This window comes from Musa acuminata, chromosome BXJ3-6, assembly GCF_036884655.1.
Source record: "Musa acuminata AAA Group cultivar baxijiao chromosome BXJ3-6, Cavendish_Baxijiao_AAA, whole genome shotgun sequence".
In the NCBI taxonomy this organism is placed as follows: domain Eukaryota; kingdom Viridiplantae; phylum Streptophyta; class Magnoliopsida; order Zingiberales; family Musaceae; genus Musa; species Musa acuminata.
Window position 1 is genome coordinate 2,412,743 of NC_088354.1, and position 23,500 is coordinate 2,436,242.

Here is a 23,500-nt window from a genome sequence, read left to right on the forward strand (position 1 = left end):
TTAAAGGTAATTAATTTGGATTTTTCCTTTTCTTACTTTATTTGGTGCTAATTAATATCGACAATATCGAAGTAACACGTACCGATTTTAAGTAACAAACAAGAAGCAAGCGGCTCTATAAAGAGCTCTTACAGACATCTCGGTCGCCGCAACAGAACAGAACAGGTCGCTTTCTGTGTGTGTGTCTCTCTCTCTGTCACAGAGAACACCGTCCTCTCGTCTGCGTTTTCTGCTGTCCCATCGATCCATCCAGCTCGGAAATGGCGAAACCCTATTGTGTGCCTCGCGCACCGGATGGTGATTCCACCGCCCTTCTCCCGAGCCCCAACCTTTTCTGCTGTCTTCCCCCTCTCCCTCACGGGTACGTCCTTGCTGTCTCTTCTCGGGGGAACGACTGAGAAGCCGTCCTTTTTCATTGCTTTTTCTTTTCTCTCTCTCCTCTCTCTCTCTCTGTGCTTCCTTTTTCTCTTTTCTTTTTCTTTGTTTGTTTCTTGAAGCTTTTGCTGCCTTGCAGAGGGGAGGCGATGGGGGACAGGTTTATTAGGATAGGGGGGGAAGGAGGAGGAGGAGCAGGAGGGGTGAGGGAGGAATCGGGGTGGCTGATGAATAATACGGCGGCGGCGGCGGCCATAGAAGGCCGGCCGCCGTTCACGGCGTCGCAGTTGGAGGAGCTGCGAGTCCAGGTGCTCATCTTCAAGCACATCCTCATGGGGGTTCCCGTGCCGCCGGAGCTCCTGCTTCTGGTTCGTAGGAGCTTGGAGGCCATGGCCGCTCGTTTATATCAACACCCCGCATGTAAGATAGCGCTCCTCTCATTTCGTGTTGCTCCTGATTGCTCCACATTGCCGTAGGATATATATTTTTTTTATTATCAAGTTTCAATCTTTGGATTTGTTTGCTTTTGGCGCATATCTTCTCCGTTCCGGCCCTTGTTCATCATCCAAAAGAGTCTTGGTTTAGTAGTTCCTTCTCGTTGCTTTCTACCTTGCGACATCTCTAACCCTCCGAGTTAAGCAGTCGCTTCGATCAAGTTCTTATCTTTCTCGTCTCTTGCTCTGCTTTTTAGCGCCTTTGTCTTGCATCTCATCGCAAAAATACTCCTTGCAGGTTTTTGGTTGAAGTTACATGTGGACTTTCTTGTTGATCGGGATGGATCGTTCATTAGCAATTTTATTTCCTGGAATTCCCAAGCTGATTTATGATTTCTGTTCAGCTTTTAGGACTTCTTTAACCTCTGTTGGACTAATTGTGTACGCATCGCTTTCTTCGGCTCGTATCGGTTTCTTTTCGTTTTCGTGTTATCTTCCGTTTCCACTAGAGTCTGCCTCTGTCCTCTGGCGGTCAGATGATTCTTCCGAGCATTAATTACTGTTTCTGTGTTTTTGGGGGCTTGAGCTTCAGATGGCCACTGCTCCTATTTCGGGAAAAAGTTTGACCCGGAGCCTGGGCGGTGCCGTCGGACAGACGGCAAAAAGTGGCGGTGCTCCAAGGACGCCCACCCTGAATCCCGATACTGCGAGCGCCACATGCACCGAGGCCGAAACCGTTCAAGAAAGCCTGTGGAATCGCAACCCGTCGCCCCGTCGCAGTCGGCATCGACCGTGATCTCCCTTGCCCCTTCCGGGAGCGGCGGAAGTGACAGCAAAAGCATCCCCATGCACCCTGGTACCGGTGCTCAGGTTCCATTCTCTGGCGGCATGAGCTGCTTCCAGTTGCAGCCTGGCACGGGTTCCCATGAAACAGGCAGCAAAGAATTCAGGTCTCTTCTTTCATTCTGTGACTACTCTGTTTTATGGACCGAGTGAAACAACTTGAATAGCACACTGTGATGTCCTCTTATTGGTTTTAATCTGTCAAAAGTCTATTGCTTCTAGATTTCAGGGAGGCGTGCCTTCTGATCTTGCTTTTGAGTCGTATATGAGAAATGCATGTTCGTATCCTGTGGTGGTGTGACATTTGCCTGATGTACTGAACTAAATGCTAATGGCCTCAGATTACCGCAGGGCAGTGGCTTTCTGCTGTCAGGGAAGCCAATGTGTCTGTGGAGCTTCTTTTGCTCCCAAAATGTGGGTAGAATTGCGCTTAGTTGTCAGTCAGTCTCATGGACAGATGAAATAGTGTTGTAAGCTGACTAGCTTTTCTGCTTCTCTTTTGGTTCTGAGAAGTTAGTTGCAGCTAGTGATACTGGCTTACCAGACAATTGTCTCCTGCCCAAGTGCAAGTCATATGAAAGATCTGACATTTATTTTTTGAAATAGAATCTAAACCTGCCACCTGTTCTCATAGACAAATTACCCGTCCTACTGTTATGCTTGCCTTCTTTGTCTCAAATCTCCAGGTTTGCTGGTTATTATTAGCATCTGGAATAGAAGTTTAGTTCAAATGTTTCATATACATACTTTTCATGACTGAACTGTAACTTCTTTTTTATTCTGTCTACCTTATTACACTTGGTAATGTAATTTTTTGAGCTTTTGAAGCTTTTGTCCATAATGATTGATCGAATTGAATTGCTTGCTGCATCTTGCTGGTGACTAAATAGGAAATCACAATCAGCATAGTGCTTTCATTTTTTGTTATAATTTTGACCTGATTCATCTGTTGGACATCATCGTTTCCTTCTGCATTGCGCCTAGTTTCCATAAGCCATTCAAACTTGTAAATAGTGTGCATTGAGTAATGTTTTTTTGATAATTCATTAGCTCAATATATGGATAATGTATTGGTATGGAAGTCTTTGTATGGCTTGATGGTGGTGATGATTTTGTTATGCATTTCTTACTCCTATGTGAAGAATAAATGCAGCTATATTTTTATCGGACGATGATCAAGTGATGTGGCTGCTCATGCTTTGTTGATCCTTTGCAATTCTGATGCATGGTTATAATAATTCCCCTTCAGGTAGAATCGTCAGCAATCTGCTCTTTGATCTTATTACATATAATGAGGGTACAACATAGGCTGACCTGCTCGAATCAAGTTGGTAGGCAAACTTAATCAAGAAAATGACTCACTGTTCTCTGGTATCTGTTACCAAGAGAGAGCGCTTCCCAGTTCTGAAAGTTGTGGATCGGTTGCTAAGCTACTTTTTTACGGTTCTAGTTTTGACTGACAAAGAGTCAACTTATATTGAGCATTTGTCATTTTAACTAGAAAACCCAACCGGTTGAATGTCTGAATTTATTCCGTTTGCAACTTCCGTACAGATCTTAATAGTTACAAGAAGGCGATGCTTTGTTTCCCAGTACATGATGCTTTTTTATCTTCGAACATGCAGGTATCCCTATGGAGATAAATCCGAGGCTGGCGAGCATGGTTTCTTTCCGGAGGTTTCTGGAAGTGCAAGAGGCCTCGAAATGGACTTTCCTCTGGACAGCTCATGGGGATTGATGCCATCACAGATGCCAAATGCCCTGGGCTTCGAGAGCAATTACCTGCAGCTTCCTGCATTCAACGATCTCGGACAGGTTACAGTCAGCTCATTGGCAAAGCAGGACCAATCTCAGCATTCTTTCTTCGGTAATGAGTTTGGGTCCGAGGAGCCGGTGAAGCAAAGTCAGGAGCTCCGACCTTTCTTCGATGAGTGGCCAAAGACAAGAGGTCCTTGGTCTGACCTTGAAGACGAGAGATCAAACCGGTCATCGTTCTCCACGACACAGCTGTCCATCTCCATACCTGTGACATCCTCTGACTTCTCCACCAGCAGTTCCAGATCCCCGATCGGTGTGTCCTGCTCTTATGCATTGTCACCTTGATTCTGATCATCCCCCAAGCTCCCTAACTCACCATTTTTGTGTTGTTGCAGATGATTGAAACATGTGGTTCGCCGGTGAAGCTGAACCAGTGGAAGTTTCCTTGATGGCCCTAGTAGTTTTCAGTTCTATTAATCATCATTTATGCTCAATCCTTTTTGTCCTAGTTGACTATTGAGCATTTGTCAACTCCATTTTGAGTAAGTTTATTAGTGTGTGACACTTGAAACTGATGTGGTTTTTGGATTTGAATATGTACTTAGAAAAAAGGCTGCTTGGAAAGCTCATGCAGACAGTTTCTGTGTCTCAACATGTGAGACCTATGTGGTGGTCCAATTATTGAGATGGCGATGCTATCCCACGAATCCAGGTATCAGTTCTATGATGCTGGGAGCATATTGCTTTGTTTCTGCTTCAAGTTTGGGTCCGCGTATCAATGTCTTGCAGCCCTGCGACTTTATTCTACTGAATTGTTGTACCTTTGAGATGCCAAAGTGGAACCACTGGCATCTCGAGCTGAATAGGAAAAGGGGGCATGATCATGTATGATTACTTCCTTGACGGGCTTCGGCTCTTCATCGCCGTAGAGCAAAGCTCGAGGGTTCTGGAAACAGGAAACTTTGATGAATCATAAGTAGGATCATAATTGATGAGGGTTGAACATCTGTTTGCATGATTTTATCTATATTATCATTAAATATTTACTGTCGATGTTGGATTAAAACCCCCAAAAATTTGTATGTTTATTTTTTTTATGTTTTAATATATTGAAGTAATTTAAACAGTAGAGATTAACATCCGATACGAATTATGATATTGATCGATGATCAAATTTTACGCAAAGATTGCAAGTGGTTACGAAGAACACTTGTGTAAGACCTACGAAGGAGAGTAACTAGGGTTGCTCATGGCAACGATGAGCCCTTGTGCGAGAGCAATGAGTGTCGACAACGATAGTCCTTCCTTGCGTGAGGATTGCAAGTGGCAACGATGAGCCCTCGAGCAGTGTAAAAGACGATGATAGGAGTTTAAAAAAAAAGAAGATATATATATATATATATATATATATATATATATAATATTTATTAAGAAATAAAATAATATATTCATGGGATTAGGACACTCCACGAAACAATTTCAAATTGGGGGTTGTATATAGAAAATTCTTAAACTTACAGGTTTTTTTTCCGAAAATTCGTCTACTAATTTATCAGTTTAAGTTACCCCTAAGTTGACACGTCATATGCATGGGACCGCCCTCCACGCACACACAAAAGAAGACGATGGTTCAAAACGCGGACAATCCTCAGATCAGATCCACCGGAGGAGCTGCGAGGGAGCGTGGAGAAGGTGGTGCGGCGGCGGTGGCGGCAGCAATGGAGTCGGGGTGGAGGATGATGTACGAGGGAACGGTGGTGGTGGGCTCGCTGTCCCTGTTGGCATGGGGCGGGCTTTGGTTCTTGAACCGACGCCTGTACAAGGAGTACGAGGAGAAGCGCGCCCTCGTCCAGATCCTCTTCAGCCTCGTCTTCGCCTTCTCCTGCAACCTCTTTCAGCTCGTCCTCTTCGAGATCCTCCCCGTACTTTCCAAGAAGTTCGCCTCTTTCTCTCCGTCTCTCCCTCTTGTTTGATTTGCTATCAAGATTACGCGTCTCTAGGGTTCCGGATTCCATGGCTCATTTCATGATTCTAGGGATCGTTTTTTCGAATACAATTTCCCCTTTGATTTCAATTTCTTGAAGTGTTCTTTGGATTCTGGGGCTCATTTCTTGATTCCAGGGATTGTCTTTTCGAATACGATTGGCCCTTTGATTTCAATTCCTTGAAGTGTTCCTTGGCGATCTTTGAAGCAGTTTTAGCTATATAGTTATCTTCTTTTTCTCTCTTAGTTTTGCCTAGGCCTTTCGCAGTAGATCTTCCGTTTTGGTGGCTGATCTTTCTGTAATATAGTGACACTTGGCTGATACTACTCCATTGCGTATAGATCTCCCCATGAAATGCTTTTGTCTTAGTTGGTTACATTTATTTCTTGATGCTGGTACAGGTTTATCTGGGATTTGGCTTACATGCGTTTCATCTAGTAGTCTTTTGGTTTGCAGGGCTAGATGGATAAACTGGAAGATTGATCTATTTTGTTTGATCATGTTGCTGGTTTTTGTATTGCCGTATTATCATTGCTATTTGATTCTCAGGAACAGTGGTATGTTCTGCAGCCCCATTAACCTTTGCAACTCTTCTTTCAATTTTCATGTTTGTGATATATACTGAAATCATGTCATGAACATTTTTAAAATAAATACTGGCTGTATCTTTTAATTGGTCGCCCTATGCTTATTTAGAATTTAAAGGAATGTAGAAGGAAAAAAAATGTAACGAGAAATTTGAATATAGGCAAAATTTTCTGGAATGAACAACCTTATATCTTTATACCTGATGTTATTATCATCCTAGCCAATTCTCACTTCTAGAAAGTGGGTTATATGACTGTTGGATATTATTATCATTCTACTCATTGGTCATTGTTCCATTATGATTGGTGAGACACTTAACAGAAAGTTTGGGGAGGGGAGGTATACATAAGGAGAAATAAATTGATTTGCTGTAGTTGTGAGCTATAACTGATGTGCTGTTTCCCAGTCTGGGAAGCTCATTCCGATTCCAACTGAGCTATGTTTCACTGACACAGAATATTTCTAGATGTTAGACTATTAATCTGGTAGAATCTAGTGGGTTTGACTTGACCCCAAGTTATTGCTGCAGCATGTGATTTTTGGTCTGTGCGCAAGTGAGATTTTGGTATTATAATTGACATTCTTAAGAAAACTCCAAGAGGTCAGTGGGACAAAGAAAGGTCATTTGACTGTTTAATTGTGATATACGAAGTATTAACTTGATGATTTAAACTAATATGAATTATGAACCTTTTTTATGATAGTTTAATATTGTCCTACCAACTCGATTGTCTCGAACTTCAAGTAGAAGATGTAATGCAGTGTTTTCCTTGCCTGAGCACATCGCAAAACCTCTGGGCAAGACATTTCGATGAAGCACCGCTCGAGCGCTTGCTTGAGCCCAAGCACCTCGGGTGAGCACCCGAGTGAAGTTGGGTCGGGGTTCACTCCTGGTTCGATTAAATGCGCAAGTTGGTTCAATCAAACCAACTAATGCCCCCCCACCCCCCCACCCCATGGCCACCGCCTTCGTCCGCTGCCCTCTCTTTCCTCAACAGCCTTCAATTACTCCTCTTCTCAGTTCCCTCTTTTAGAACTATTTAGCACCATATTGATCCACTCTTTAGAACTCTCTCTTTAGCACTGGTTAGAACCCTGTTTAGCATAGGCTTCCATTAGTAGAAACCATGTTGTGTCATATTTATTTTTATGATCATATCTATCAATCATAATATATTTTTAATATTTTAGAACACCTTGTTTCACTCGGGCGGGCATCTAGGCGGGTGTCTAACTCCTCGGGCATTTTGGGACCTTGGCGCCTAACGTTTTTAAAAACACTGATATAATGTTGCTTTTGTGTATTTATTTCTTTATGTTCTCCATGGGATCTCAAATGTGTGTGGTCTCTCTCAAGCTCTTTAACAAGGTGAATGTAGTTTACATCCAACTTTACATCTTATTAAATGAAAGTGTTTAAGTGTGGTTGTCCAATAATTTATTGTTGGCTTGTATTATTTGTTTATGCTTGGTTCATTGATGTATTAATTGATACAAATTACTTTTTTTTATCACAGCGGTGAGGAAAGAACGAGCTGCATTTGGAGCTACCTTATTCTTGCTTGCATTTCTTTATGTTTTTTGGCGCTTGGGAATTCACTTTCCTATGCCTTCTCCAGAAAAAGGTTTGATTCGAAAACTTTTCTATTTGATGGAGGTATTCCATTGTTTGGTAATCGTTTCATTAACTTAGCCCATTAGTCTTGACTTAGGCTTTCCCAGACTCGTGACATCTTGACCTCATATGTTGTCCTTTGAAGTTACACTTCTTTGGCTGGTTCCGAGTCCTTAAAGATCCTTAACCAGTTTTAGTTTACAAATAGGACAAATGCATTTGCATTTGTTTGTGATTTGATTTATTCTAACGTCACAATCATAATGTCATAATGTATTAGAAATTTGCAGCAATAGTAGTTTGTCCCTAATACGATCACTTGCTCTACAAGTTCGATTGAGCTGCTGCAACAAACAACTTTATTAAAAAATGTTATGCAACAACTAGAAATAAATAAACTAGTGCTTGAAAAATAGAATTCTTTTTTCTGAATGGCAAAGTTGTTATCTAAGATGCACATGGAGTTTTAATCTATGCATTTAACATTCCTAAATACGGTCCACTGTGAGCCTAGAATTCAGCTACTTTCTAGGCCTTGATGAGATACTCAATTTAGTTACCAGTTTAATTGGTCTGCCAGTGTAGTGGCTGCTTAAGAAATTGAAATATCTGCAGCATGGATTGGAAATTGATTGACGTCTGTCAAGGAAAGTGTCAATGTTGTGTGTTTGTGGTTTGCCATATTAAAGTTCCACGCCTATGGTAGCTTCTTTTTTTTTATCTTTCTACTCATGGCATTACGGCATGTAGTACCTTATTTCTGTTCTAACTTCTAAGAATTCATTTTTTGCAAGCATGAGTGTCAAATATAGGTGGAAGATATTTATTTCTCCTAAAGTTCAAATAAGAAATTTTGGGTCTGTCGTTCACATCTAAAATATGCTCTTACCATGTCATAAATATTTTAAAGCTGCTGAATACCAATTTTAACAAAGTGCATGCTACGATTCTTTTCTTTGCAGGTTTCTTCACTACACCTCAGTTAGTTAGCAGAATTGGTGTCATAGGTGTCACTGTCATGGCCGTACTATCTGGCTTTGGTGCTGTTAATCTTCCATACAGTTATTTATCCCTATTCATCAGGTGTATTTAATTCATAGAATTATTTACTTTATGTGTTTTTTCCTGGTTAAATGTTTCTATAAAATGATACATACAAGGAGGTTCTGCTTTGTGAGTTGAACTTGACAAATGCAATTACCTTTTAGAATTAATAGTAAGTGGACTATTGTTATTTTAGTGGTTTAAGCCTTTTGGGTGTTTTACGTAGCTTACTTGTTCAATGATCTTGGATACTCCTTTACATTTATGCATAGGGATGGGAGGTTCCCCAATGTATACTACAATGTGCAGCTCACAATTATCTTATTTGCACTTCATAGTCTTGATCTGTGAGGTACCATATTAATTGAAACTTAGCCGTGCACTGTCGTCTTGTACTCTCGAGTTGTCTGAAGCCTGAAAAGGTATTAAAAACCTGTGCCATACCTTAAAAAGACTCTAGTTGATTGTTTTCAGCAGATCTTCCGTCCTGAACTGTTGTGAAAATGAGTAACCATCTGTTAGACCACATGCTAGAATGCTTGATTGCCTTCAGAAGCAAGATGCTTCAATAATGCTGAAGTGCTTATCTAGTCATGCAAGATGCTTAATTCTTGAATACAGCTGCAAACTTATTATTTCCAGTCCAATTGAATTATTATTGATATCTTGAAATTCCTTTTAGGGAGATTGAAGAATCAGATATTAAAGCTTTGGAGAGACAATTGATGCAATCAATAGAGACCTGCATTTCAAAGAAGAAGAAAATCATTTTATCCCAAATGGAGATGGAGCGGATTCAGGGATCTGAAGAGGTAATGTACATCTAACAGAAATGTTTCTCGTGTTTCCACACCAAAAGTTAAAGGTGCAGTAGCTTGAATGTTGTGAAATAGCCAAATTAAAAGTATCTAGAGTCACAAACTGGTTAGTGTTGGTCAAGTTTGCCGACCATGGTTGCATTGGGATTCTATATCCTATACAGATCCTCATCCATGTATTCCCATGCTCGAAATTCCCCAACTGAACACCAAATCTGATCTTTAGGAGATGGAGAAATCTGTGGAATTTGGATTTCTATATAATGGCCAGGACTATGATTTGGCATGTATGACTTTCTTGTTCGAAATGATTTTGGACATGACTTTCTTGTTGGAAACAAAGTCTATATCGCTTCCTCGTCTCCTAGTTCCCATGTATTTCTTTTCTCGTCTAATTCATCGAACTTTTTGCCATTTGGATAATTGGGATGAGTGGTGGATTTAGAGGGGTAGCAGGGGCCACAAAGTTAAAAGATTCTTTATGTATGAAACTAATTATGAGCTTTGGACTTTGGTTCTAATTGGGATCAGGGGTGGCATGCATTAAACTTCACATGGTTCCATGTCATTATGAGCTTTGGACTTTGGTTCCAATTTTCCTTTTTGAAGATTCTTACTGTTGTGTTTTATATGATTGCGAAACTATAGTTGCAATATTTTAGCCACCTATCTAAGTATATGGTATAGGTTCGAATCTCATTCTTGACAAATGCACCCTAAATAGTTGGAAATTATGGCTTTGTTGTTGTTGTTTTTGTTATATCTAGGCATATGGTATAATAGGTTACCTTGAATTTAATTTGGTGTTGTAATTTCAATCATGCCCCTTTTTAGCTACCTCTAAATTTATATCAAAGACATATGATACGTACTGTAAATGACATCTATGGGAAATTTGATTTACTTGTAGCCATGTGGCACACATGTGGCCTCATATATGTATCATAAATGACAATTGTGACAGAAACTAACTTTGCATCCTAATTGTGTACTTATTTGAGGGGCTTTTGGACCACTTACGAAAGACGTATACATGTTTCATTTAAAATCTTCGATATGTGATAAATAGCATGTGGAATTCCCCAATAGGTCTTCCATTGAGTTGGCTACTGTTGAGAGCAGATATGATGATTTGGTTGGATTAGGCATCTTCTCATTTGTGTTAGTTCATATGTTTGCTTTGTACATCACCAATCCCATAGTTACCTGCTATCTTTCTGCTTACTTGGTATGGATTGGTTCAGTTTGGTTTAAAAAAGAAAAAAAAAGAACGGTTCTTGTTTGGACTAAGAATTTGAAATCTAGCCAAATAGAACTATAAGAAAAAAGTTGAACCTAACTTCAACTTTTTCAGTTTGATGATTTGTTAATTCTAGAATGAATTGTTTATTAAGATGTTGTGTTATAAATAATTACACTTTGCATAAAGTATCGTCTATTCATAAGGATCAAATAGATTATAGAATACGTTGTTAGTATATTATATATGATCGAACGCTGCTAGATTCAATATTTCTAAGTTTGAAATCTTTTCTTATTAAAAGTTTGAAATATTTTCATATTAATACACATATATTGGTGTGCACTATTTGGTTTGGACAATTCTGCTTGAATGCCAAATCAAATCGGACCAGAAGTTAGACTTTCACTTTCTCGAACAAAACTGAACCGGTCATTGTAGAAAACCCAAAAATATATCAGACTGAGTGTTGGTTGGGACTGTTTTTTTTATTGGCACTTCTGCACAACCCTAAACCTTAACCATTATTGGGTCTTTTGCATCCTGATTCATAAGACACCTTACCTTTGTGTTTGTGGAGTGTGGATAATATTGTTGAAAGCTGGGACAATTTCTTAAATGTCATTGTTTATAGACATAACCCAGTTAAAGACAAATGTAATCACATCAGACATTCCTATTCTGTAACTCACTTAAGATAGAGCAGAGCGACAAAGGAGTAAACGGTAAAATGATATCTAAAGGTCTTCTACGGCCATTATTTTTGACCTAATCAAATGCATAAGTTCTGATTTAAATAATCATAGAAATTTATTTGACATTGTAAGCGATCTAATTATGATTAAAGAGAACAACAATAAAAAATGACAAACCTATCATGTCTATCTCTTACATGCCATGATCCAAGCAAAGCGGTTCTATTCATAAACCACACCCACATGTTATGTCACCCCGTATTCCAAGAGCAAAGTTAATGAGCACACCATATTTCTTTGTTGTGTCACTAGGGCTTTGTTAAGCAAGATTTCAAGTTTTGTTCACTTATCGGACCGGTATGGCCTTGGTACATACTGACGTACTGATGGGCATGGACCAAACAGAAAGAGGGGGAGAAGAGTGGAGGGGAGGAGGAAGAATGGAAGGAGAAGTAGATGGTGGAGAGGAGGAGGATGAGGAAGAGGAGGAGAAGGAGGCAACGGAAGACGAGATGAAGCAGAGGAGAGTGCTGCAACACAGTGGGGTAATGAGGTGGCAGAGCAGCGGCTTGATGCATTGGTTACCGATCTGACAACTGGTTCTTAGCCTTTGACTAGTATCCATCGGTGTGGGTTGGTATACTGCTTGATGCATCGGTACTGCACCGTTCCGATAGATTCCTTATATAGGTATCAGTTAGAAATTTAAAAACTTGGTATATAGGTACATATCAAAGCAGAGCTGACACTTCAATCTTGAATGTGGGATCATAGTATATTCTTTTTATTTTGGTTGCAGATCCTTTGATCTTGTCTGGCTGTGCTTTTTGGTTTCTCTATGTTAGTCTTGTAAATTAAGTTTGGAAATCAAGTTCTTTGGAATACTTGTTACCTAGTCAGCTAGTCTTGTGTCTTGGTCATTTTTCTACTACTTGTGAAAGAATTATCACATGGAAAGAAAATAAATTTATCCTATTGTTTCTTTTTCTGCTTTATATACTAAGCATGTGCTTTATGAAGTTTCAAGATGTTTAACCTTGTTTTTTTTGTATAATTTTCTTTTATTCACGTATGCATCTCATCAAGAATTTTCTTTGCAGAAGCTAAAAGCTAGTTCTTTCCTAAAGCGCATAGTTGGAACAGTCATTCGGTCAGTACAAGAAGATCAAAGGGAGCAAGGTATGATTCTGTTTCCCAATAATTTAAATATTTGTCAGATATTGTTCAAACTGGGACAATACTGGCCGTATACTGATCTGTACCCCTGGTATCACCCTAAAAAGAGTAAAAAGATAATATTGATCAGTGCTAGACAATATGGTCCAATACCAGTCCTTGGTCACATCAGTAAATTTTGGTTGGTACCAGGTTTCACCATTTCGAGTACCAGACCCATCACGGAGATATATTGGGTTGGTATATATATCAGTTTGTACCGGTGTGCCAACACATGGTATGCTAGGGTATGCCGATGGGAACTCGGGTGATTCACGTCTCGGTTGCCAGTCGGACCAGTCTATACCGCCCGTACCGTACCAACTCGGGTGGTACAACAAACGTTGGTTGGTATTATTCATACCAAGCAGAATATGAACCATGGTTTATGCTTTATACTACCTTCTCACAATCATTTCAACAACTTTTTACCAGTGTGCATTCTTTATAGGACTGGCAGGTTCTGGTGTAGGGGGTGTTAGAGACGGATCTTACACAATGCAGAAGAGAAACAATTGGTGTAGGTGGAGAATGTTGCATGGGTGATGAGAATCGCAGAGCAATGATATCCATGAAACTATGTTGAAATGAACATTTTAAGATTGGAAGTTTGTCTGAAAGGTATCTTGGAGGTAATTGGAGCACCAGATTATTGTTTGTTGATGGATTCATGTTACATGCAAGAGTAGGTTCCAACTGTGACTACTTCAGTGGGAAACTAGCTGAGAGCACTGAAACTGGAAACTCTTTATATAACATGGAACTTTAACCTGTTCATTATCAGTTAAAGTTCAAATTTGCCCTCAATGATCTCATGCTTCTTATGCACTAAAGCCCATAATGAGCTTTATGTTTTTGATTTAGGTTGGTCACGGACTAAACGATCTCCAGATTTTCAGTATAGGTCTTTCTAGATGCAACAGCATTTTGTCAAATACATCATTGTGCTGTCACAGTGGTTACAGCCTACGAATGCTGCAGGCATTTTGACAACTGACTGGAAACACTTGTTGAATCATTAGCAGTAACTACATTAAATTTTTTGGGGAACAATTGAGACGTGGGGAGCCCACTGTACAGTTGGTTGCACCAGTTGCAGCAAAGAGTAAGATTTATAATGTTGCAAGCAATAGGCTTGGTGGAAACAGATGAGGATATGTGCACATCATGTGTAGTGCACTAATATGATAGTTGATGGTCAACAGTATATGAAATAGCATTTATTGTTGCTAAGACGTTGAGTTTGTAATATAGGAAATATGAATATTATTGTCCTTTAAAATGTTGCATTCTCATTTCTTGAATCAGTGCCACCTTTTATCGATTAGATAATACCTCTGTAGGTTTTCTATCTCCCTTTTAAGCATTTCAATAATGTAGAACTGAATAAATGTGCATAAAGTTGGACATCTCCAATGAAAGAAAAAGGAAATATAACCAAACTTATCTCTATTTGGTTCCTTTGACTTTTGATGCTACCTTTGTCGCATTTGTCTTATAATTAAGGATGCAACAATAACAACAACAGGCCTTCAAGTCTCAATCATCTGGAGTCATTAAGGAAAAGACTAGTCCTTAAATCTTTTACTTGTCAATTTCTTTAGTGTTTTTTCTTTTAATCAATGAGTTATTTTTTTATGTTGGTTTCTATTTTATGTACCACTTGATCAGGAATGTGTTTATGATGGATATTATCTCTAATTCTCTATGAGTCTATGTCTGCTCTTGTGTTGGTATATGTTTCTTACTATGATATTTGGAAAAGAAGAATTGCATCTATCAAGTTTGAACACTAGGTAGAAAATTGTTGATCTTTTTCTCATAGATTTTTGTAGACAAAGTTTTATAGCATATTTTTTGGTTCTTGGTAGAAATATCTTTATCCTAATTCTTTTGCTAATCTTTTGAAGATATCAAAACCTGGGAAGCAGAGGTACAAGCTTTGGAAGAGCTTTCAAAGCAGTTGTTCCTTGATATATATGAACTTAGGAAGGCTAAGGTTTGTTGTTAATATTCGTTACATGAAGTATATTTCCTATTAAATTTTAATCGGGTGCAGTCCAGGTGCATGCTTGAGCCCAATTGTTAGGCAACTTAGGTGAGTGCCTGAACCAAATCATATTGGATGGAACCATGGCGCATGCTTGAGCCCAGTGCTAGGCAACTTCCAATTTTTATATTGTCGAGCATCTCGCTTTGCTCAAGTGAGCACCTAGGCAAGCGGCTAGCACCTCGGTCATTTTGGAACCATGGTGCTGACAAAACTGCTTTCTAGAACCTCCAACAAATGGGTTGGTGACTTTTATCAAGCAACACATGGTTCAGTATTTTTTTTTCTGATTTCCATCACTTAGTGTTGGTCCGCCCTTCAATTTCTATAGCAAAGATGTTCAGTTATGATGCATCTTATGCTACAACGTAACTTCCATTATGATTTCTTTTACTTGAGACTAGTACAATCAACATGAAGCCACCTCATGGGCCTTGGGGTTCATGTTAGAAATCGTCACTGAGTTATTTTCATCTTTGTAGTGCATTTATTACAAGGTTCCAGAAATTGATTGATGCTAATTCAGATCAACATGAGACGGCATACAAAACCCAAAATTCAGGAAGCCAGGATCCTAATCAACCTGAGATGGGCTTATCTGGTCCTGTCACAAGCCTATTTGATGCTATCTCTAGATGTTTCATGTTAGTCCCAGGTTGATCATGTTGGATCGTTAGCTTGTTCCAGCCAATACTGACTTATCAATCCAATGGGCCAGTTCCCAGCCCACCTATAATATATGTTCATTGTCCTTTTCAATTAATTGGTTTAACAATGAAAATTTTGCTTTAGATTACTTCTGGAAGTTCTTTAGACTGCATTTTTTTAACACCAACAGTAAAATTTTTGCAATTGTTACTGCAGGAGTTCCCATTTTACATATTCTAATTACAAAATATGAATTCAGAATCTATACATTGACTTTGCACTGTTTGTATATCTTTATATTCTGGATTAAATTTTCACCTTGCTGCTGGTCATTCTTTGTCATGTGAATTGTCTAATGATATTGTCCTATTACATCGTTGTTGTTGGGCTGTCTGACTAACGCTACTTTCAGGTAGCAGCTGCTTATTCACGGACTTGGAAAGGGCACCTGCAGAATTTGTTGGGCTATGCTTTGTCTGTTTATTGTGTTTACAAGATGATAAAGGTATCAACTGACTTATGTGTTATTTGGATGCAATTGGTGATGGTTGCTTGTGAAAATCTGAGCCTTCATTTTTTATCCCCAACATTCTTTCTTCCATGGCTTATATCTTACTGTTTTGTGGTGTTTAGATGATTGGAGTTAGTACTTAGTGAATTAGTACTGCTATATATCCGACATGATGTAGACAACTTGCTCATTTCATCATAGTAGGGAATCTAGGGACTAAATGAGCATCTTAATCCAAGGACAGGTATGAAGGGAATTGACAAATCCATCTTGTTGCTGTTGAAATAAGCATAATCTTGATCGAATGTCTCATATAATCAGTAAAAGAAGAGAATGTATGAATGTGAATTCTTATGCAGTATCTTCGTTTTCCTACATAACTCTATTCAGGAACATGGGAACAGCTAAAAAGATATATTTACTAATCTCTGCACATGTTATACATGTAGAGTGAGAAAAATAGGGTCGTATAGATCATGAAGCTTGGCATCCATGAGACTCCATTAAGACACATATGAGGCTACATATATCTAGACTTATAAGATGAGAGTTCCAGTAATATGTGCAAATGACAGTCTTTGAGCATGCATTGGTCTCATTTGGATGCTGTTGCATCATAATATCTAGTATATCTTATTTCAAATGCCAAATAGTGACATTTGACATCTTTGATGACCTATTTTTTGTTATGTATCTATTCATTTTAAAATAAGTAATTTCTTCTCTTTTTTTCCTGTAGCACTGCTTTCATTAGTTTGATTCCTTTTGGTTTTCTTTTGCAGTCTCTACAAAGTGTGGTTTTTAAGGAGGTATGGATTGTACATGACCTTTGTATCAAGCTTCCCATTTGTTTTATGACCTAAATTGATTTTTCTACTACTAGATACTTTTCAGTTTGATTACTTCTTTTTATTTTATTACGATCATTTTTGTATGTTCTTCTAGTAGATAGATTTACATCTTTCTTGCAATGTGACAGGCAGGTTCTGTGGATCCAGTGACAATGGTGATCAGTATATTCTTGCAATTGTTTGACATAGGAATCAATGCTGCTCTTCTGTCGCAGGTTGTAGTCCAGTATTCCAAATGATGATATCGGCTAATCTGTGAATTTTACTTGGAAATTTAAAAATACCATTTTGCTGCATGATCTCTCATTGTGTGAAATTTTATGGTCTTGTAGTGGTCAACTATACATCTTGACATCTGATGTCTGAGTTATTAAAAAACAAAGTTTGACTAACCTATTTACCATGCTGCAAATATATTCTTTGGTATAAATGTCAGCTGTGTAGCTGCAGTTGAATGATTGGGTGGAATACCTTGCCACATTATATCTTGTATGAGCAAATTCAAACAGAAGCCTAGTTAATGACCTTGTCTTCACCTATAGATGAGCAATTTTTATGATAATAGGCCATAATGTCCCAACTATTTAGGGTCAAGGACCTGTGTCTTTTTGACCGTTGAGCTTCAGCTAGAAAAATATTGCTAGTTAAACTAAAAACAATGGGGCCTCCTTTATTGCTTTTAATAAAGTTTTCTTAGATCTCAGTACATCTAAGATATCGGTAGATCTTGTTTGGACATGTTCATATCATATTAAATGATTTTCACCATTTAAGAGTTATATCTAATTATTTGTGAATGTTAATATTTTTCTTCTATTAATTTTGGTGAACTCATATATCCACAACATCTTCATCTGAGCAACAAACTTTTTGTATATAATTCCTAATTGCTGAGAATTCCAAAGCATAAAGCATACTTGGTTTTATAATTGTCTTATTTTTTAATCTGTTATGGCAATTGCGTAAAACTCATTCATGGCACTTTGGACTTTAACCATTACACTATAAAGCTATCAATAATGTGTTCAACCTCTGTTCTTCTTGGGAAATCATGGTCATCTGTTTGGCGATATATTCAGCAATTTGTAGAAGGTTTTGATTTATTAAGCAATTATTGCACAACCAAAGCTTGCTTCATTTCCCTTTATATTATTTTCATCTCTATATTCTTTTGTTGTATGGACTGATGTTGCATTTGCTGGTGTCATCTTTTTATTTAACAGTATATATCTTTGCTATTCATTGGGATGTTGATTGTCATTTCTGTCCGAGGCTTCTTAACAAATCTCATGAAGGTAAACTTCCTTTTCTTTTCGGAGGAGACAACTTTTTTCATGTTCTAACCATACATAAACCCTTTTCATTTATGTTCTAACCAGGGATAAAATGTAGAATATAAGGCTTATAAGGAAAATGAATATGGTTACATTATGCTACATTTCATTAATGTAGAATATTATGCTACATTTACATAGAATATTATGCTGCATTTCGTCATTTATGTTCTGATCAAAACTGAAAATGAATCTGGCTTGTTATAAGGAAAATATATTGACATGTTTTTTTTTTTTGTTTTTCGTGTTGTGGGATTGTACTGGACCTTCAATATGACTGATACCTCTTTTTATCCTTTTATTTGCAGTTCTTCTTTGCAGTTTCTAGAGTTGGAAGTGGATCATCTACAAATGTTGTCCTTTTCCTGTCTGAGATTATGGGCATGTATTTCGTGTCATCGATCCTTCTTATTAGAAAAAGTCTAGCAACTGAATACAGGTATGCTTATCTTCACTAGAAAGTTGTCCGAGAATGTGATCGCAATGTGAACTAAGTACTGGATCTCGTGATGTTACAGTTCCTTTGAGATAATCTTTCTTTCATTCTTCACTTTGCGGTAAATTGTTACACATTTTTTCATTCATTGACATAAAACTTGCTTGTACTGGGAGTTGCTAACAAGGACAAAGTTGTTGACTTAAAAAGTTTGGATACCACAAAGAGTCATCCCACAATGCAACCAAACGAGCACACTACTTGGTCTCTAAACTTTTGTCACTACCTTTCTTTAGATTTTATTATTATTATTATTTCTCTCTAAATGTTCACTCTGCAGTATGTGATACTTGCAGAGACCAGGCAAAATGGTATAGGATAGAGAAAACCATAGTAAAGATTCGAATCTTTTTAATATCTGACAACGTGCTCTTTTACTCTTAATGTTCTCACTTGGAAGTCCAATTTCTTTGAGCATGAAGGAAATCTTAATATCTACTTTGAAACTTCTTAACTCAGTGTGCCATTGAGAATGCAGGAGGTTCTAGTACTTTGTGGTGATTATAGAAATATGGCTTTCTTCAAATTGATTGTTTGCTCTTTTCAATTTTACGTTGGGCCTCTTCCATGACCCTTCAAAATGCTTTCATGGTAATTGCATCATATGAATTATAATCCACGAGCCATGAAGCACTCAAGGCATACTATAGATAAGCCCACATCAACCAATATGTTTATGAAGAAGAATTATTCTTTGCTCCCATTTATTAAGATCAAATGGTTAGACTATTACTGTTGTGTAATTGTCTTTCTCTGGGTTTTATTTGTTGGTTAAATCTTTTTCCTCTTTGTAACTTCAAATCAGAACTAATTGCAAAGGCTAGCTCTAGGCATCTTTGTAATGGCAACTCCTCTATACATCTTGAGGAAGCCAACCTTGCAGATCTCTACAGAGCTTAACATTTCTGTCAATGTACATTTATTCATCTTGTTTGGGATAAGAAGGAAAAAAAAAAAAAAAAAAAAAGCCAATCAGCAAGTCTGGGTCTTTTCGTCATTTGTTCCAGAATGTTGTGCATCTATATTCCTGCCAGAATGTTCCTGAAATGTTGAACATATCTTTGATTGAGAAGCTTGCTTTTTGTTCAACTTTTGTTATGGTAAAATGATTTAATGAAATCCTGTTGATGTTGGTGGCAGGTTAATTATTACTGATGTTTTGGGAGGTGACATACAGTTTGATTTTTACCATCGCTGGTTCGACGCAATATTTGTTGCCAGTGCCTTCCTGTCCTTACTATTGCTTTCTGCACAATATACTTCACGGAAGGCCGACAAGCACTCTATCGATTGATTTCTTGATTGACATCTTGATGTAAATATGTAAAATAAAAAAAATATATTTTTTTAGCATTTCTTTTTGTACAAGCCATTAGTCGTCCCCCATTATGAATGATCTGATCTTCGAGTTATCATGTTTGGAAAATTGTTTGGAGATCTGACAACAGATGAGCTAATGCCTCTCCCACATGCAACCTAAGTTTTTTTTTTTTTCCCTTTTCTTAAAATTGTATTTGAAGACACCATACACTTAGTGGTTCTTTCATAATGTGACATCTCTGGCTTTGTCTCTGTGTCTCCCAGTGCAAATTGCAGATTTGATGACATAATCTATTGATGATCATTTTTTATCATGATGATAGAGAATTTATCAGCGGTTGACTTGCAATCTTCACGTCATTCAAGATATTTTTCATCCATATTAGAGAAATATATATATTTTTTGTTCATTATGGTAAGAGAGATGATCACGATTTTTGTTTTCTCTCTTCAAGGTAATTTTAAGGTTTTTTTAATAATAAAAAAGAATTCTATTTTTTTTATGATAAGGAAGATAATTTTAATTTTTTTCTTTTCCTATGACGAGGAATGATATCATAAACTTTTTTTCTCTCCGTGTTCTTAAACTACTCAGAGCTCATATCTAGGACCTTTGATTACTATTTTGAGTATTGGAAGGATCAGGAAATCTCTTCTGGCCTTGGTTTTTGTGCAGGTGTCGCCTCGGGAGTGTAACACTTCTATCTTGGAAGCATAATATTTTTACCTTGAGAGCGCAATACCTCCATCTTGGGAGTTTAATACTTCCATCTCATGAGCTCAACACCTCGATTTTGGATCCATCTTAGAGCCATCTCAAGAGCTTGACACCTCTTTCTCGGAGCCACTTCAGATAATTATGCACACATGGGTCCGAACCACATCGGGCTGACTAAGACTTCAATCTCTAATGTTTTGGTGCTGTAAGGAGGGCTCGATAGCGCAACAACGTCCACCTACCAATCTCTCAACGAATGTTCAAGCGATGAGGCTCTGCTTCCAATCCAAAACACTTTTACTAGGAGGGCAATTGCTCGCCTACTCATATGTGGATACGTTCACCTTGGTAGACACCGATGAGGCATAGGCGCTTGTTCAACGACCTAAACCCTTCACCCCTAGGGATGAACTCGAGTCACCTGCTTGTTCCCATCGAGGTGTTCTTGAACCTCGCTCATCGGGTGTAGATGCTTATGAGCATATTGTAAGTTGTTGCCCGACTCCTGCCTCATCTAGCCCATCAAACAATGTTGCTATCTCAATCACAAATAAAGCCTCAATCGCCATTAACAACAACACCTATCAGAATCCCTCAACCGATGCGATGCCAACATCTTTGAATCCCTTGAGATCTATAAAACTACTAACCAAAGGAGTGCCCCGCTCCCTAACGGTGGAGTTTAGTACACCATCACTCTGCTTCATCCCAACTTGAGATCCACTATTGTGGAGAAGAGACAAAATCCGTCATGACAAAAAGAAGATTTGAAGCATGTCATGATAGAAAGACCTGAGATCCACTACAGAGGAGAAGAGACATGAAATCTACCACGACATAAAGAAGATTTGAAGCGCGCCATGATAGGAAGACTTGAGATCTGCTACGGTAGAGAATGAATATGAAATCTACTATGGTGGAAAGAATATTTGAAGTTCGCCATGGCGGGAAAACCTGAGATTCACTACGACAAAGAAGGGATATGAAATTTGCCATGACGGAAAGAAGATTTGAAGTCCATCATGGCAGAAAGACCCAAGATCCGTTACAACAGAGAAAAGACATGAAATCTTCGATGATGGAAAAAAGATTTGAAGTCCGTCACAATGGGAAGACTCGAGAACCGTTACAGTGGAGAAGGGACATAAAATCTGCCATAGCACAAAGAAGATTTGAATCTCCCCACGATGGGAAGACCTGAGATTTGCTACGATGGATAATGGATATGAAATCCATCATGGCAGAAAGAAGGTCTGAAGCCTACTACAGTAGGAATACTTGAGATCCGCTACGGTAGAGAAAGGATATGAAATCCACCATGGCAAAAGGAAGATTTGAAACCCATTATAGCGAGAAGACCTAAGATCCGCTATGACGGAGGTGCAAGGCCAAATAAGCCCGAGATGCATAAGTCAAGAAAACCTGATCCGCACTAAGATAAATTCACTATGGCAAAAACGTAAGGAAAAATGCACCTGGGACATATGGGTTGGGAAACCTGACCTGCGCTATGATAAATCCATTACGACGGGGCACAAGGTCAAATGCACTTAAGATGCATAAGTTGGGAAAACCCAATCGACATCGAAATAAATTTGTCGCAATAGAGGCATAAGGCTGAATGCACCTGAGATGCGTGACTCAAGAAAACCTAATTCACACCGAAATAAATCCACTACAATGAAAAAGTAAGGTCGAATGCGTCCGAGACATGTGAATCGAGAAGCCTAATTAGTCTATCACGACAGAAGTACAAACCAAATGTGTTTGAGGTATTTGAGTCGAGAAACCAAATTGTCACTAAGGAAAAATCGCTATGACGGAATTATGAGCCCAATAATCCCGAGAAACCCGAATCGAGAAAACTTAACTTGCAAAATGAGATCCCCGAACATTCCCATAACAGAAAAAACAGAACAACATGCTTTAAATCTCACTTGCAAGAGCCTCGAAGCACGCCTTCGGGGGGAGGGGGGACAAATTATAGGGAATTTACCAACATTTAACACGTAGTTGCCTTGTGTCATCCAAGTCATCCTCCATCCATCTACATGTACCAAGATTTAGAGTAGAGAAACACAGGCTTCTTTCTTATTCATTATGGCAAGAAAGATAATCACGAACACATTTTATGTTAAGGAAGGAAATCCTAAACTTCATTCTCTCCTTTATGACAAGGAAGATAATCCTAAACTCCCTTATCTTACTTAATAACAAGGAAAAAAATCCTAAACTTCATTTGTTCCTTTATTATAAGGAAAGACATTACAAATTTTCTTCCCCTCCTTTAGGGTATAAAAACACATCCTTAATAGAGAAAAGATAGGAGAACTCTCTCCTTTCTTGAACTACACGAGCTCACATTTATAGACTTCGTATTACTAACTTGAAGGTCGGAGGGATCGGGTCGGGATACCTCCCCTGACCCTTGTCTTTGTGTAGGTGGCACATTGGGAGCGTAATACTTCCACCTCAAGAGCACAATACTTTCATCCCATCTCGGAGTCACTTTAGATAATCCTGCATTCACGAATCCAGACATGTTAGGCTAATCATGACGTCAATAATATTTTCCCCTATCAACTAGTGAGAGCACAATCTATTATCTATGGTCTACATCCGACTGTGAATAATTCACAAATGGTTTCTATTGAATGGTATCTTTCGATCTTATTCGTGCCTTATGCAACATGTAAGGGGTTTAGTTGTATTTTATTAACGTTTTTAGTTTTCAAGTGAAGCTTGTGTGTGATTGTCGTGCAAAGGTAAGAGTACCTAAAACAAAATCTCTAGTTTGTAACTTACACAAAGGATTTCTTAAATTAAAGATTCGACTTGAAACATCAATCCTCTCGGACTCTTGAACCTCAAGTGGCATATGTTTGGATGGAGCTTTTGAGTAGTAAGAATGATATATTATTTGGTTCTCAATAGTATCGTATAGGCACTTGTTTGTGGGGAC

At 38.4% G+C, this 23,500-nt stretch overlaps 2 protein-coding genes across 2 annotated transcripts; both read left to right on the top strand.

Annotated features, from left to right (window-relative positions):
• Positions 1-398: 398 nt before the first annotated feature.
• Positions 399-4,039, top strand: LOC135640818 (growth-regulating factor 4-like). Its single transcript, XM_065155584.1, has 4 exons — positions 399-795; positions 1,402-1,759; positions 3,278-3,723; positions 3,806-4,039. Exons 1-4 carry the CDS (start codon positions 525-527, stop codon positions 3,811-3,813), a joined length of 1,083 nt encoding a protein of 360 aa, XP_065011656.1. The 5' UTR covers positions 399-524; the 3' UTR covers positions 3,814-4,039.
• Positions 4,040-5,051: 1,012 nt separating this feature from the next.
• Positions 5,052-20,076, top strand: LOC135641632 (GPCR-type G protein COLD1). The gene is made up of 13 exons (XM_065157152.1): positions 5,052-5,346; positions 5,852-5,952; positions 7,501-7,608; positions 8,561-8,681; positions 9,325-9,454; positions 12,496-12,574; positions 14,521-14,609; positions 15,721-15,813; positions 16,602-16,628; positions 16,799-16,885; positions 17,894-17,965; positions 18,313-18,443; positions 19,641-20,076. The coding sequence occupies exons 1-13, from the start codon at positions 5,129-5,131 to the stop codon at positions 19,792-19,794; spliced, it is 1,410 nt and encodes a 469-aa protein (XP_065013224.1). The 5' UTR covers positions 5,052-5,128; the 3' UTR covers positions 19,795-20,076.
• Positions 20,077-23,500: the final 3,424 nt, after the last annotated feature.

Coding starts and splice junctions, on each gene's coding strand:
- LOC135640818 (XM_065155584.1), top strand. CDS start 525: ATGGGGGACAGGTTTATTAGGATAGGGGGGGAAGGAGGAGGAGGAGCA. Junction 796..1,401: donor TTTATATCAACACCCCGCAT/GTAAGATAGCGC, acceptor CTTGAGCTTCAG/ATGGCCACTGCTCCTATTTC. Junction 1,760..3,277: donor ACAGGCAGCAAAGAATTCAG/GTCTCTTCTTTC, acceptor TCGAACATGCAG/GTATCCCTATGGAGATAAAT.
- LOC135641632 (XM_065157152.1), top strand. CDS start 5,129: ATGGAGTCGGGGTGGAGGATGATGTACGAGGGAACGGTGGTGGTGGGC. Junction 7,609..8,560: donor TATGCCTTCTCCAGAAAAAG/GTTTGATTCGAA, acceptor TTTTCTTTGCAG/GTTTCTTCACTACACCTCAG. Junction 18,444..19,640: donor AGTCTAGCAACTGAATACAG/GTATGCTTATCT, acceptor TGTTGGTGGCAG/GTTAATTATTACTGATGTTT.